At 46.9% G+C, this 15,284-nt stretch overlaps 1 protein-coding gene across 5 annotated transcripts in view; it reads right to left on the reverse strand.

Moving 5' to 3' along the window:
- LOC138802459 (uncharacterized) overlaps positions 1–15,284 on the reverse strand; it is a 55,517-nt gene that overhangs the window by 18,918 nt on the left and 21,315 nt on the right. For 4 of the 5 annotated variants that reach the window (XM_069985795.1, XM_069985793.1, XM_069985794.1 and 1 more), the window contains 2 exons: positions 10,218–10,325; positions 1,920–2,171 (listed from right to left, as the gene is read on the reverse strand). The exons of the other annotated variant lie outside the window; for it this stretch is intronic. In XM_069985795.1, coding sequence (XP_069841896.1) covers positions 1,920–2,160 — 241 coding nt within the window. In that variant the 5' untranslated portion in view covers positions 2,161–2,171; positions 10,218–10,325. The remainder of the gene's footprint in view (positions 1–1,919; positions 2,172–10,217; positions 10,326–15,284) is intronic. 5 annotated transcript variants of the gene reach the window in all.

Raw genomic sequence — 15,284 nt, forward strand, 5'->3', positions numbered from 1 at the left:
TGACTGTGATTACATAGGACAGGATACACCATCAGGATGACTGTGATTACATAGGACAGTATACACCACCATCAGGATGACTGATTACATAGGACAGTATACACCATCATCAGGATGACTGTGATTACATAGGACAGGATACACCATCAGGATGACTGTGATTACATAGGACAGTATACACCACCATCAGGATGACTGATTACATAGGACAGTATACACCATCATCAGGATGACTGTGATTACATAGGACAGGATACACCATCAGGATGACTGTGATTACATAGGACAGGATACACCACCATCAGGATGACTGTGATTACATAGGACAGCCATATTTAACGTCAGGGACACCTGGAGGTGCCATACCTCACTGGATTGGGTTGGCCATTCTGCAGCAGGATTGCGGGGTGTACAGCATTAGTCGGTGTATGAACTGCCCCATAACGCTGATATCAGGAGTTTCGCCCCCTTCCTGCCGTGCCCTGTGAACGCTGGTATGTCCGTAACAAGGCTGAACATGAGGGGGGCACGTGACCATGTGTCCTCCATATACAATCTATACTGCAAAGGACGCAAAGAAAGGCTCAAGGTCGTGTGCCCCCTATGTTAGGCCATTTTATGTCATTTATGGGACACAGCAGGACGCAAGGTGGTGGTGCTGGTGATATCAGTGGCACGGGGTAATAAAGTACAGAGCACACACCTACTCCCATGTTTCCCCGAGTATAAGGCATAGTGCAGGATTTGCAAAAGAAGGGTCCGTAGAGTCTCAGTTACGTATCTCAAAACACGGGAATAGCCAGATATCCCTCCAGGGGAGGGAAGCCTATTGCCAAGGGGAGCCTCCCAGTGGGGAGATCACCAAACCACCCTGATAAATAGCCCCTTAAGTCCCACTCAGTTGCGAGTATTGGAACATAAATAGGGAAATACCAGGGTGGCCCCTTTTACGTCAATGTCTAACTCTGTGGCGAGTATTGCGACATGACAAGGGTTACCAAGGCTAGGCATCCATCCACAGACTATCTTTTCGGGGTAGTTGCCCCTCGTCAGTGTGGAGTAGGATTCTGGCTAACGGGGCAATGAAAAATAGAGCAACAAAACACAGCAATCACTGAGCTCAGAGAGACCAGCGACAAAAATATCAAATGGAGTACTCACTGAAGAGTCTCCACTGATGCATTGCCCCCTATAAATTTAAATATGCAAAAGAAGGGTCTGTGGAGTCTCAGTTACGAGTCTCAAAACAGGGGAATAGCCAGAAATCCCTCCAGGGGCCAAGGGGGTGCCTCCCAGTGGGGAGATCACCTTAAGGGGCTACGTATCAGGGTGGTTAGGTGATCTCCCCACTGGGAGGCACCCCCTTGGCCCCTGAAGGGATATCTGGCTATTCACCTGTTTTGAGACTCGTAACTGAGACTCCACAGACCCTTCTTTTGCATATTTAAATTTATAGGGGGCAATGCATCAGTGGAGACTCTTCAGTGAGTACTCCATTTGATACTTTTGTCGCTGGTCTCTCTGAGCTCAGTGATTGCTGTGTTTTGATTTTCAGGATAGCTTAAAAGTAAGGCATCCCCGAATGTAAGACCCCCGCAACCACCAGGGTTATGTCTAGGTATGCTGGTTTGTGATAACAACTACTGTACAGTATACAATAAATGTTCAATTTTTTCTGTTCATATAAGATGTAAATATAAGATGTACCCTGGTAATAGGACACAGCACATCTGTGGGAGCACAAATTTATATAAGACACAGTCAGATTTATGGGGAAACATGGTAGATATATAGTAGCTGTACTGTCTTATTTTGGAGGAAATACGGTAATTCTGTACACTGACTCCACCATGGCTAGCGGAAGAGCCTAAGTCACCCTGTACACACACACACATATATATTCTCCGTAAGGCTCTTACCTAGGATGCCTTTATCGCCTTCGTCCAGCTCGTCCCAGTCCGGGTACAGGCTCTGGCACACTGACAGCCATGCAGCTGCTTTCCTATAGCGGTCGCTGTACCCCGGGTCTGACGGTCTCCACAGCGCCGGGTGATGCTGCACTTGGCGGATCAGCTCCTCCACCTTTATGGCCATTCTCCTGTGACGCACCTTGTAGGCTGTCTGACTCTCTACAGAAAAAAACGGCCGGCCACGAGACATGTCCTGCTCCTCTGGGGCCGCCCAGCCAGAAATACAGGGTTACAGACTGATCAGACATGGAGGGAATACAGATAAATCAGGCAGAACAGCGGCCCAGCGGGGTCAGAGACAGTGCCCCCCACATATATACACTACACAGTGTAATGTATACATGTAATACTGCCCCCCACATATATATACTACACAGTGTAATGTATACATGTAATACTGCCCGCATATATATACATGTAATACTGCTCCCCCCTATATACTACACAGTGTAATGTATACATGTAATACTGCCCCCTATATACTACACAGTGTAATGTATACATGTAATACCTCCCCCTATATACTACACAGTGTAATGTATACATGTAATACCGCCCCCTATATACTACACAGTGTAATGTATACATGTAATACTGCCCCCTATATACTACACAGTGTAATGTATACATGTAATACCTCCCCCTATATACTACACAGTGTAATGTATACATGTAATACCGCCCCCTATATACTACACAGTGTAATGTATACATGTAATACTGCCCCCTATATACTACACAGTGTAATGTATATATGTAATACCTCCCCCTATATACTACACAGTGTAATGTATACATGTAATACTGCCCCTATATACTACACAGTGTAATGTATACATGTAATACTGCCCCCTATATACATGTAATACTGCCCCCTATATACTACACAGTGTAATGTATACATGTAATACTGCCCCCTATATATACTACACAGTGTAATGTATACATGTAATACTGCCCCTATATACTACACAGTGTAATGTATACATGTAATACTGCCCCCTATATACTACACAGTGTAATGTATACATGTAATACTGCCCCCCTATATACTACACAGTGTAATGTATACATGTAATACCACCCCCTATACACTACACAGTGTAATGTATACATGTAATACTGCCCCCTATATACTACACAGTGTAATGTATACATGTAATACTGCTCCCCCCTATATACTACAGTGTAATGCATACATGTAATACTGCCCCCTATATACTACACAGTGTAATGTATACATGTAATACCGCCCCCTATATAATACAGTGTAATGTATACATGTAATACTGCTCCCCCTATATACTGCACAGTGAAATGTATACATGTAATACCGCCCCCTATATATACTACACAGTGTAATATATACATGTAATACTGCCCCCTATATACTACACAGTGTAATGTATACATGTAATACCGCCCCTATATACTACACAGTGTAATGTATACATGTAATACTGCTCCCCCCTATATACTACACAGTGTAATGTATACATGTAATACTGCCCCCCTATATACTACACAGTGTAATGTATACATGTAATACCGCCCCCTATATACTACACAGTGTAATGTATACATGTAATACTGCCCCCTATATACTACACAGTGTAATGTATACATGTAATACTGCTCCTATATACTACATAGTGTAATGTATACATGTAATACCTCCCCCTATATACTACACAGTGTAATGTATACATGTAATACTGCTCCCCCCTATATACTACACAGTGTAATGTATACATGTAATACTGCTCCCCCCTATATACTACACAGTGTAATGTATACATGTAATACCGCCCCCTATATACTACACAGTGTAATGTATACATGTAATACCTCCCCTATATACTACAGTGTAATGTATACATGTAATACTGCCCCCCCTATATACTACACAGTGTAATGTATACATGTAATACTGCCCCCCTATATACTACACAGTGTAATGTATACATGTAATAGAGCCCCCCCTATACACTACACAGTGTAATGTATACATGTAATACTGCTCCCCCCTATATACTACACAGTGTAATGTATACATGTAATACCGCCCCCTATATACTACAGTGTAATGTATACATGTAATACTGCTCCCCTATATACTACACAGTGTAATGTATACATGTAATACCGCCCCCTATATACAACACAATGTAATGTATACATGTAATACTGCCCCCTATATACTACACAGTGTAATGTATACATGTAATACCTCCCCCTATATACTACACAGTGTAATGTATACATGTAATACTGCTACCCCCTATATACTACACAGTGTAATGTATACATGTAATACTGCCCCTATATACTACACAGTGTAATGTATACATGTAATACTGCTCCCCCCTATATATTACACAGTGTAATGTATACATGTAATACTGCTCCCCCCTATATACTACACAGTGTAATGTATACATGTAATACTGCCCCCTATATACTACACAGTGTAATGTATACATGTAATACCGCCCCCTATATAATACAGTGTAATGTATACATGTAATACTGCTCCCCCTATATACTGCAGTGTAATGTATACATGTAATACCACCCCTATCTACTACACAGTGTAATGTATACATGTAATACCTCCCCCTATATACTACACAGTGTAATGTATACATGTAATACTGCCCCCTATATACTACACAGTGTAATGTATACATGTAATACTGCTCCTATATATACACTACACAGTGTAATGTATACATGTAATACCGCCCCCTATATACTACACAGTGTAATGTATACATGTAATACTGCTCCCCCCTATATACTACACAGTGTAATGTATACATGTAATAGCGCCCCCCCTATACACTACACAGTGTAATGTATACATGTAATACCTCCCCCTATATACTACACAGTGTAATGTATACATGTAATACTGCTCCCCCCCTATATACTACACAGTGTAATGTATACATGTAATAGCGCCCCCTATATAATACAGTGTAAAGTATACATGTAATACCGCCCCCTATATAATACAGTGTAATGTATACATGTAATACTGCTCCCCTATATACTACACAGTGTAATGTATACATGTAATACCGCCCCTATCTACTACACAGTGTAATGTATACATGTAATACTGCTCCCCCATATATACTACACAGTGTAATGTATACATGTAATAGCGCCCCCCCTATACACTACACAGTGTAATGTATACTTGTAATACTGCCCCCTATATACTACACAGTGTAATGTATACATGTAATACCGCCCCTATCTACTACACAGTGTAATGTATACATGTAATACTGCCCCCTATATACTACACAGTGTAATGTATACATGTAATACTGCTCCCCCCTATATACTACACAGTGTAATGTATACATGTAATACTGCTCCCCCCTATATACTACACAGTGTAATGTATACATGTAATAGCGCCCCCCCTATACACTACACAGTGTAATGTATACATGTAATACTGCCCCCCCCTATATACTACACAGTGTAATGTATACATGTAATACTGCTCCCCCCTATATACTACACAGTGTAATGTATACATGTAATAGCGCCCCCCCTATACACTACACAGTGTAATGTATACATGTAATACTGCCCCCTATATACTACACAGTGTAATGTATACATGTAATACCGCCCCTATCTACTACACAGTGTAATGTATACATGTAATACTGCCCCCTATATACTACACAGTGTAATGTATACATGTAATACTGCCCCCTATATACTACAGTGTAATGTATACATGTAATACCGCCCCCTATATACTACACAGTGTAATGTATACATGTAATACTGCTCCCCCCTATATACTACACAGTGTAATGTATACATGTAATACTGCCCCCCTATATACTACACAGTGTAATGTATACATGTAATACTGCCCCCTATATACTACACAGTGTAATGTATACATGTAATACCGCCCCCTATATACTACACAGTGTAATGTATACATGTAATACCGCCCCCTATATAATACAGTGTAATGTATACATGTAATACTGCTCCCCCCTATATACTACACAGTGTAATGTATACATGTAATACCGCCCCTATCTACTACACAGTGTAATGTATACATGTAATACTGCCCCCTATATACTACACAGTGTAATGTATACATGTAATACTGCCCCCCCTATATACTACAGTGTAATGTATACATGTAATACCGCCCCTATATACTACACAGTGTAATGTATACATGTAATACCACCCCCTATATACTACACAGTGTAATGTATACATGTAATACTGCCCCCTATATACTACACAGTGTAATGTATACATGTAATACTGCCCCCCCTATATACTACAGTGTAATGTATACATGTAATACCGCCCCTATATACTACACAGTGTAATGTATACATGTAATACCACCCCCTATATACTACACAGTGTAATGTATACATGTAATACTCCCCCCTATATACTACACAGTGTAATGTATACTTGTAATAGCGCCCCCCCCTATACACTACACAGTGTAATGTATACATGTAATACCGCCCCCTATATACTACACAGTGTAATGTATACATGTAATACTGCCCCCTATATACTACACAGTGTAATGTATACATGTAATACCGCCCCCTATATACTACACAGTGTAATGTATACATGTAATACTGCCCCCTATATACTACACAGTGTAATGTATACATGTAATACTGCCCCCTATATACTACATAGTGTAATGTATACATGTAATACCGCCCCCTATATACACACTACACAGTGTAATGTATACATGTAATACCGCCCCCCTATATACTACAGTGTAATGTATACATGTAATACCGCCCCCTATATACTACACAGTGTAATGTATACATGTAATACTGCCCCCTATATACTACACAGTGTAATGTATACATGTAATACTGCTCCCCCCTATATACTACAGTGTAATGTATACATGTAATACCTCCCCCTATATACTACACTGTGTAATGTATACATGTAATACCGCCCCCTATATACTACACAGTGTAATGTATACATGTAATACCGCCCCTATATACTACACAGTGTAATGTATACATGTAATACCACCCCCTATATACTACACAGTGTAATGTATACATGTAATACTGCCCCCTATATACTACACAGTGTAATGTATACATGTAATACCGCCCCTATATACTACACAGTGTAATGTATACATGTAATACTGCTCCCCCCTATATACTACACAGTGTAATGTATACATGTAATACCACCCCCTATATACTACACAGTGTAATGTATACATGTAATACTGCCCCCTATATACTACAGTGTAATGTATACATGTAATACCTCCCCCTATATACTACACTGTGTAATGTATACATGTAATACCGCCCCCTATATACTACACAGTGTAATGTATACATGTAATACCGCCCCTATATACTACACAGTGTAATGTATACATGTAATACCACCCCCTATATACTACACAGTGTAATGTATACATGTAATACTGCCCCCTATATACTACACAGTGTAATGTATACATGTAATACTGCCCCCCCTATATACTACAGTGTAATGTATACATGTAATACCGCCCCTATATACTACACAGTGTAATGTATACATGTAATACCACCCCCTATATACTACACAGTGTAATGTATACATGTAATACTCCCCCCTATATACTACACAGTGTAATGTATACTTGTAATAGCGCCCCCCCCTATACACTACACAGTGTAATGTATACATGTAATACTGCCCCCTATATACTACACAGTGTAATGTATACATGTAATACCGCCCCCTATATACTACACAGTGTAATGTATACATGTAATACTGCCCCCTATATACTACACAGTGTAATGTATACATGTAATACTGCCCCCTATATACTACATAGTGTAATGTATACATGTAATACCGCCCCCTATATACACACTACACAGTGTAATGTATACATGTAATACCGCCCCCTATATACTACAGTGTAATGTATACATGTAATACCGCCCCCTATATACTACACAGTGTAATGTATACATGTAATACTGCCCCCTATATACTACACAGTGTAATGTATACATGTAATACTGCTCCCCCCTATATACTACAGTGTAATGTATACATGTAATACCTCCCCCTATATACTACACTGTGTAATGTATACATGTAATACCGCCCCCTATATACTACACAGTGTAATGTATACATGTAATACCGCCCCTATATACTACACAGTGTAATGTATACATGTAATACCACCCCCTATATACTACACAGTGTAATGTATACATGTAATACTGCCCCCTATATACTACACAGTGTAATGTATACATGTAATACCGCCCCTATATACTACACAGTGTAATGTATACATGTAATACTGCTCCCCCCTATATACTACACAGTGTAATGTATACATGTAATACCACCCCCTATATACTACACAGTGTAATGTATACATGTAATACCGCCCCTATATACTACACAGTGTAATGTATACATGTAATACTGCTCCCCCCTATATACTACACAGTGTAATGTATACATGTAATACCACCCCCTATATACTACACAGTGTAATGTATACATGTAATACTGCCCCCTATATACTACAGTGTAATGTATACATGTAATACCTCCCCCTATATACTACACTGTGTAATGTATACATGTAATACCGCCCCCTATATACTACACAGTGTAATGTATACATGTAATACCGCCCCTATATACTACACAGTGTAATGTATACATGTAATACTGCTCCCCCCTATATACTACACAGTGTAATGTATACATGTAATACTGCCCCCCCTATATACTACACAGTGTAATGTATACATGTAATACCACCCCCTATATACTACACAGTGTAATGTATACATGTAATACTGCCCCCTATATACTACACAGTGTAATGTATACATGTAATACCGCCCCCTATATACTACACAGTGTAATGTATACATGTAATACCGCCCCCTATATACTACACAGTGTAATGTATACATGTAATACTGCCCCCTATATACTACACAGTGTAATGTATACATGTAATACTGCCCCCTATATACTACACAGTGTAATGTATACATGTAATACTGCTCCCCCCTATATACTACACAGTGTAATGTATACATGTAATACTGCTCCCCCCTATATACTACACAGTGTAATGTATACATGTAATACTGCCCCCCTATATACTACAGTGTAATGTATACATGTAATACTGCCCCCTATATACTACACAGTGTAATGTATACATGTAATACTGCCCCTATATACTACACAGTGTAATGTATACATGTAATACCACCCCCTATATACTACACAGTGTAATGTATACATGTAATACTGCCCCCCTATATACTACACAGTGTAATGTATACATGTAATACCGCCCCTATATACTACACAGTGTAATGTATACATTAATACTGCCCCCCCATATACTACAGTGTAATGTATACATGTAAAACCGCCCCCCCTATATACTACACAGTGTAATGTATACATGTAATACTGCCCCCCTATATACTACACAGTGTAATGTATACATGTAATACTGCTCCCCCCTATATACTACAGTGTAATGTATACATGTAATACCGCCCCCTATATACTACACTGTGTAATGTATACATGTAATACCGCCCCCTATATACTACACAGTGTAATGTATACATGTAATACTGCCCCCCCTATATACTACACAGTGTAATGTATACATGTAATACTGCTCCCCCCTATATACTACACAGTGTAATGTATACATGTAATACCGCCCCTATATACTACACAGTGTAATGTATACATGTAATACCGCCCCTATATACTACACAGTGTAATATATACATGTAATACTGCCCCCCCTATATACTACAGTGTAATGTATACATGTAATACTGCCCCCTATATACTACACAGTGTAATGTATACATGTAATACCGCCCCTATCTACTACACAGTGTAATGTATACATGTAATACCGCCCCCTATATACTACACAGTGTAATGTATACATGTAATACTGCCCCCTATATACTACACAGTGTAATGTATACATGTAATACCACCCCCTATATACTACACAGTGTAATGTATACATGTAATACTGCCCCCCTATATACTACACAGTGTAATGTATACATGTAATACCACCCCCTATATATACTACACAGTGTAATGTATACATGTAATACTGCCCCCTATATACACACAGCAGGCAGTGACCATTACCTGGACTGGGCTCGGGGGAGCTGGTCCTCTCCTCGTATTGCGGCTCGGCTATTCCATACGTTCCATCGTTGTCTTCAGGCTTTACTGACGTGTGTTTTACATAAAGTCCTGAGGGCAGAATAGTGTCCGGATGTTACAGGCAGATGTGAGGGTCCCCTGATAACCTGCAGACAAAAATAGCGCCACCCTCTGTCCTCAGGTTGTGTGCACATGGAGGTGTACGGGGGGGGGGGGGGGGGGGGGCATACTATGGAGAGCACATGGAGGTGTACCTGGGGGGGGGGGGGGGGGGAGGGGAGGGGGGGGTCCTAGTATGGAGAGCACATGGAGGTGTACGTGGGGGGTCCTAGTACATAGTATAGAGAGCACATGGTGGTGTACGGGGGGGGGGGGGGGGGGGAAGGTCCTAGTACCTAGTATGGAGAGCACATGGAGGTGTACGGGGGGTCCCAGTATGGAGAGCACATGGAGGTGTACGGGGGGTCCCAGTATGGAGAGCACATGGAGGTGTACGGGGGGTCCCAGTATGGAGAGCACATGGAGGTGTACGGGGGGTCCTAGTATGGAGAGCACATTGAGGCGTACGGGGGGGGGGGGGGTCCTAGTATGGAGAGCACATGGAGGTGTACGGGGGGGTGGGGGGGTGGTCCTAGTATGGAGAGCACATGGAGGCGTACGGGGGGGGGGGGGTCCTAGTATGGAGAGCACATGGAGGTGTACGGGGGGGGGGGTCCTAGTATGGGGAGCACATGGAGGCGTACGGGGGGGGGGGTCCTAGTATGGAGAGCACATGGAGGTGTACAAAGGGGGAGGAGGGTCCTAATATGGAGAGCGCATGGAGGTGTACGTGGAGGGGGGGGGGTCCTAGTACCTAGTATGGAGAGCACATGGAGGTGTGGGGGGGGAGGGGGGGGGTCCTAGTACCTAGTATGGAAAGCACATGGAGGTGTGGGGGGGGAGGGGTTTCCTACTATGGAGAGCACATGGAGGTGTACGGGGGGGGGGGGGGTTCCTAGTATGGAAAGCACATGGAGGTGTACGGGGGTGGGGGGGGGTTCCTAGTATGGAAAGCACATGGAGGTGTACGGGGGGGGGGGGGGGGGGGGGGGGGTAGGCCCTAGTATGGAGAGCACATGGAGGTGTACGGGGGGGGGGGTAGGCCCTAGTATGGAGAGCACATGGAGGTGTACGGGGGGGGGGGGGTCCTAGTATAGAGAGCACATGGAGGTGTACTGGGGGGGGGTTCTAGTATAGAGAGCACATGGAGGTGTACTGGGGGGAGGGGGTCCTAGTATGGAGAGCACATGGGGGTGTACTGGGGGGGGGGGGGTCCTAGTATAGAGAGCACATGGAGGTGTACTGGGGGGGGGGGTCCTAGTATGGAGAGCACATGGAGGTGTACAAAGGGGAGGAGGGGGGGGGGGTCCTAATATGGAGAGCGCATGGAGGTGTACGGGGGGGGGGGGTCCTAGTATGGAGAGCACATGGAGGTGTACAAAGGGGAGGAGGGGGGGGTCCTAATATGGAGAGCGCATGGAGGTGTACGGGGGGGGGGGGGGGTCCTAGTACCTAGTATGGAGAGCACATGGCAGTGTAACGGGGGGGGGGGGGGGGTAGGCCCTAGTATGGAGAGCACATGGAGTTGTACGGGGGGGGGAGGGTCCTAATACCTAGTATGGAGAGCACATGGAGGTGTACGGGGGGGGGGAGGGTCCTAATACCTAGTATGGAGAGCACATGGAGGTGTATGGGGGGTCCTAATACCTAGTATGGAGAGCACATGGAGGTGTGGGGGGGGGGGGTCCTACTATGGAGAGCACATGGAGGTGTACGGGGGGGGGGGGGGGGGTCCTGGTATGGAGAGCACATGGAGGTGTACGGGGAGGGGGGTGTCCTGGTATGGAGAGCACATGGAGGTGTAGGGGGGGGGGTCCTGGTATGGAGAGCACATGGAGGTGTACTGGGGGGGGGGGGGTCTTACTATGGAGAGCACATGGAGGTGTACGGGGGGGTCCTAGTATATAGAGCACATGGAGGTGTACGGGGGGGGGGGGGGGGTCCTAGTAATGGAGAGCACATGGAGGTGTACGGGGGGTCCTAGTATGGAGAGCACATGGAGGTGTACGGGGGAGGGGGGGGGGGTCCTAGTATGGAGAGCACATGGCAGTGTAACGGGGGGGGGTAGGCCCTAGTATGGAGAGCACATGGAGTTGTACGGGGGGGGGGGGGGGGGGAGGGTCCTAATACCTAGTATGGAGAGCACATGGAGGTGTACGGGGGGGGGGGGGGGGTCCTAGTACCTAGTATGGAGAGCACATGGAGGTGTATGGGGGGGTCCTAATACCTAGTATGGAGAGCACATGGAGGTGTACGGGGGGGGGGGGGGGTCCTAGTACCTAGTATGGAGAGCACATGGAGGTGTGGGGGGGGGGGTCCTACTATGGAGAGCACATGGAGGTGTACGGGGGGTGGGGGGTCCTGGTATGGAGAGCACATGGAGGTGTACGGGGAGGGGGGTGTCCTGGTATGGAGAGCACATGGAGGTGTACGGGGGGGGGGGGGGGGGTCCTGGTATGGAGAGCACATGGAGGTGTACTGGGGGGGGGGTCTTACTATGGAGAGCACATGGAGGTGTACCGGGGGGTCCTAGTATATAGAGCACATGGAGGTGTACGGGGGGGGGGTCCTAGTAATGGAGAGCACATGGAGGTGTACGGGGGGTCCCAGTATGGAGAGCACATGGAGGTGTACGGGGGAGGGGGGGAGGTCCTAGTATGGAGAGCACATGGAGGTGTACGGGGGGGGTCCTAGTATGGAGAGCACATGGCAGTGTAACGGGGGGGGGGGGGGGGGGGGGTAGGCCCTAGTATGGAGAGCCACATGGAGGTGTACTGGGGGGGGGGGGTCCTAGTATGGAGAGCACATGGAGGTGTACGGGGGGGGTCCTAGTATGGAGAGCACATGGAGGTGTATGGGGGGGGGGGTCCCTGGTATGGAGAGCACACAGATGTGTACGGGGGGGGGGGGGTCCTGGTATGGAGAGCACATGGAGGTGTACGGGGGGGTCCTGGTATGGAGAGCACATGGAGGTGTACGGAGGGGGTGTCCTGGTATGGAGAGCACATGGAGGTGTACGGGGGGGTCCTAGTATGGAGAGCACATGGAGGTGTACTGGGGGGGGTCCTAGTATGGAGAGCACACAGATGTGTACGGGGGGGGGGGGGGTCCTAGTATGGAGAGCACATGGAGGTGTACGGGGGGGTCCTAGTATGGAGAGCACATGGAGGTGTACGGGGGGGGGGGTCCTAGTATAGAGAGCACATGGAGGTGTACAAAGGGGGTGGAGGGGGGGGGGGGTCCTAATATGGAGAGCGCATGGAGGTGTACGGGGGGGGGGAGGGTCCTAGTACCTAGTATGGAGAACACGTGGAGGTGTACGGGGGGGGGGGGGAGGGTCCTAGTACCTAGTATGGAGAGCACATGGAGGTGTGGGGGGGGGGGGGCTCCTACTATGGAGAGCACATGGAGGTGTACGGGGGGGGGGTCCTGGTATGGAAAACACGTGGAGGTGTACGGGGAGGGGGGTGTCCTGGTATGGAGAGCACATGGAGGTGTACGGGGGGGGTCCTGGTATGGAGAGCACATGGAGGTGTACGGAGGGGGTGTCCTGGTATGGAGAGCACATGGTGGTGTACGGGGGGGGTCCTGGTATGGAGAGCACATGGAGGTGTACGGGGGGGGGGTCCTAGTATGGAGAGCACATGGAGGTGTACGGGGGGGTCCTAGTATATAGAGCACATGGAGGTGTACGGGGGGGGTCCTGGTATGGAGAGCACATGGAGGTGTACCGGGGGGTCCTAGTATATAGAGCACATGGAGGTGTACGGGGGGGGGGGGGGGGGGGTCCTAGTAATGGAGAGCACATGGAGGTGTACGGGGGGTCCCAGTATGGAGAGCACATGGAGGTGTACGGGGGAGGGGGGAGGTCCTAGTATGGAGAGCACATGGAGGTGTACGGGGGGGTCCTAGTATGGAGAGCACATGGCAGTGTAATGGGGGGGGGGTAGGCCCTAGTATGGAGAGCACATGGAGGTGTACTGGGGGGGGGGGGGTCCTAGTATGGAGAGCACATGGAGGTGTACGGGGGGGTCCTAGTATGGAGAGCACATGGAGGTGTACGGGGGGGGTCCTAGTATGGAGAGCACATGGAGGTGTATGGGGGGGGGGGGGGGTCCTGGTATGGAGAGCACACAGATGTGTACGGGGGGGGGGGGTCCTGGTATGGAGAGCACACAGATGTGTACGGGGGGGGGGGTCCTAGTATGGAGAGCACATGGAGGTGTACGGGGGGGTCCTAGTATGGAGAGCACATGGAGGTGTACTGGGGGGGGTCCTAGTATGGAGAGCACACAGATGTGTACGGGGGGGGGGGGGTCCTAGTATGGAGAGCACATGGAGGTGTACGGGGGGGTCCTAGTATGGAGAGCACATGGAGGTGTACGGGGGGGTCCTAGTATAGAGAGCACATGGAGGTGTACAAAGGGGGAGGAGGGGGGGGTCCTAATATGGAGAGCGCATGGAGGTGTACGGGGGGGGGGGGGGGAGGGTCCTAGTACCTAGTATGGAGAGCACATGGAGGTGGGGGGGGGTCCTACTATGGAGAGCACATGGAGGTGTACGGGGGGGGGGTCCTGGTATGGAGAGCACATGGAGGTGTACGGGGGGGTCCTGGTATGGAGAGCACATGGAGGTGTACGGAGGGGGTGTCCTGGTATGGAGAGCACATGGAAGTGTACGGGGGGGGTCCTGGTATGGAGAGCACATGGAGGTGTACGGGAGGGGTCCTACTATGGAGAGCACATGGAGGTGTACGGGGGGGGGGGGGGGGTCCTAGTATATAGAACACATGGAGGTGTACGGGGGGGGTCCTAGTAATGGAGAGCACATGGAGGTGTACGGGGGAGGGGGGTCCTAGTATGGAGAGCACATGGAGGTGTACGGGGGGGGGGGGGGTCCTAGTATGGAGAGCACATGGAGGTGTACGGGGGGGGGAGGGTCCTAGTACCT

Source organism: Dendropsophus ebraccatus, chromosome 10, assembly GCF_027789765.1.
Source record: "Dendropsophus ebraccatus isolate aDenEbr1 chromosome 10, aDenEbr1.pat, whole genome shotgun sequence".
In the NCBI taxonomy this organism is placed as follows: Eukaryota; Metazoa; Chordata; class Amphibia; order Anura; family Hylidae; genus Dendropsophus; species Dendropsophus ebraccatus.